The sequence below is a fragment of the Haplochromis burtoni genome, unplaced genomic scaffold (assembly GCF_018398535.1).
Source record: "Haplochromis burtoni strain Fernald_Lab_line unplaced genomic scaffold, NCSU_Asbu1 Contig_324, whole genome shotgun sequence".
Classification (NCBI taxonomy): Eukaryota; Metazoa; Chordata; class Actinopteri; order Cichliformes; family Cichlidae; genus Haplochromis; species Haplochromis burtoni.
The window spans coordinates 123,584-124,799 of NW_024582685.1; the positions used below are offsets into that span (position 1 = coordinate 123,584).

Genomic DNA, 1,216 nt, shown 5'->3' on the forward strand with positions numbered 1-1,216 from the left:
GTAGTATACAACAAAATAGACACAAATACATTCACAATCGGTTTTTACATGCACAGCATCAGATAAGGGGACTTGCTCGGGTAACAGGCGATACATTTAAAGCAAGAATTAGAAGATTGATGACAATCCTGTTACAAAACATCCTCTCTTCCTCAGAAGATGGTTATCACTTTTGAGTTGCACCACTGAGCTGATGAGCGTGAGGATGGCCTCAATGCCACTCTGTTTCAATTTCATGCTACATCATTTTCTTATCCCGCTCATTTCAAGCTATAACGCATAGTTACATGCAATAACTCCTACATAGTACTCGAGCTTAGTAATAATCTAAGACCCAAAAGATACTTGCCGAGACATACTCCAGTGACCAGAGCAGTGGCGGTGAGAGCTCCAGCAGATGCACCGTATATGTGCCGGGCGTTCTGGACCAGAAAGGGAGCCTGCTCCTGCAGGCAGCTAGCCACGCCAATGTGGTAGATACCAAGGAAGCCGCAGCCGGCGAAAGAGATGTTCCACGGGGAGTCCAGTGGAAACATCCTGCCAGGGCGGTCCACAGCTGTGGACTCCAGTGGGGCTAAGGTCGCTGGAACACGATACGACAGAGTTTACGCAGATACCAACTTATAAAAACTTGCTAACAGTCTGCTTCTAGAGCCTGTTCATAACTTAATGTCGGTCTCCTGTTTTGGTTAAGCCTAAGTCAGATTTTCCGTTGCAGGTAGCGCCGAAACAGTCAGACTGTTTAAAAATGCCTTCACGGTAAAAAGTAAGAAAGCTGTAATTACAAGCAGCCCTGGACTGGTTAATATACCGACGCAGTAGACCACGGGGACTTGTTGTGATTTCATGAAGTACTGGCGTGAGGAGGGCGTAGAGCGAACCCGGCTGGCCAATCATCAACGACACCGCAAATTCTAGTTCACCAATCACAATCGAGAAAGATACTAAAGCGACCAATCACACTCTGCGTCGTTGAAACACCCGGAAAGTCACAGAGCGGTCACACGCGTCTTCTCTGACAGCTGTCAAAAGTTCGTCCCCAGACGGAGCAAGGCGTTTTGTTTTGTCCTTTCTATATTTGTCTATCTGTTTATGTTTTTTCGTTGTCAGGAAAACATGTCCTGACAACTATGAGGATTTTCTTCAACGATTGGTGTTATCGCTCGGAAGGTGTATTGATTTCCTGTTATGCAATATTGGCAAAATAAACCAGATT

At 45.7% G+C, this 1,216-nt stretch overlaps 1 protein-coding gene across 1 annotated transcript in view; it reads right to left on the reverse strand.

The window, feature by feature from the left end:
• The window catches only part of pnpla2 (patatin-like phospholipase domain containing 2), a 7,154-nt gene extending 6,301 nt beyond the window's left edge, over positions 1-853 (reverse strand). Inside the window, exon 1 of the mRNA XM_005941674.3 lies at positions 350-853. Coding sequence (XP_005941736.1) covers positions 350-536 — 187 coding nt within the window. The 5' untranslated portion in view covers positions 537-853. The remainder of the gene's footprint in view (positions 1-349) is intronic.
• Positions 854-1,216: the final 363 nt, after the last annotated feature.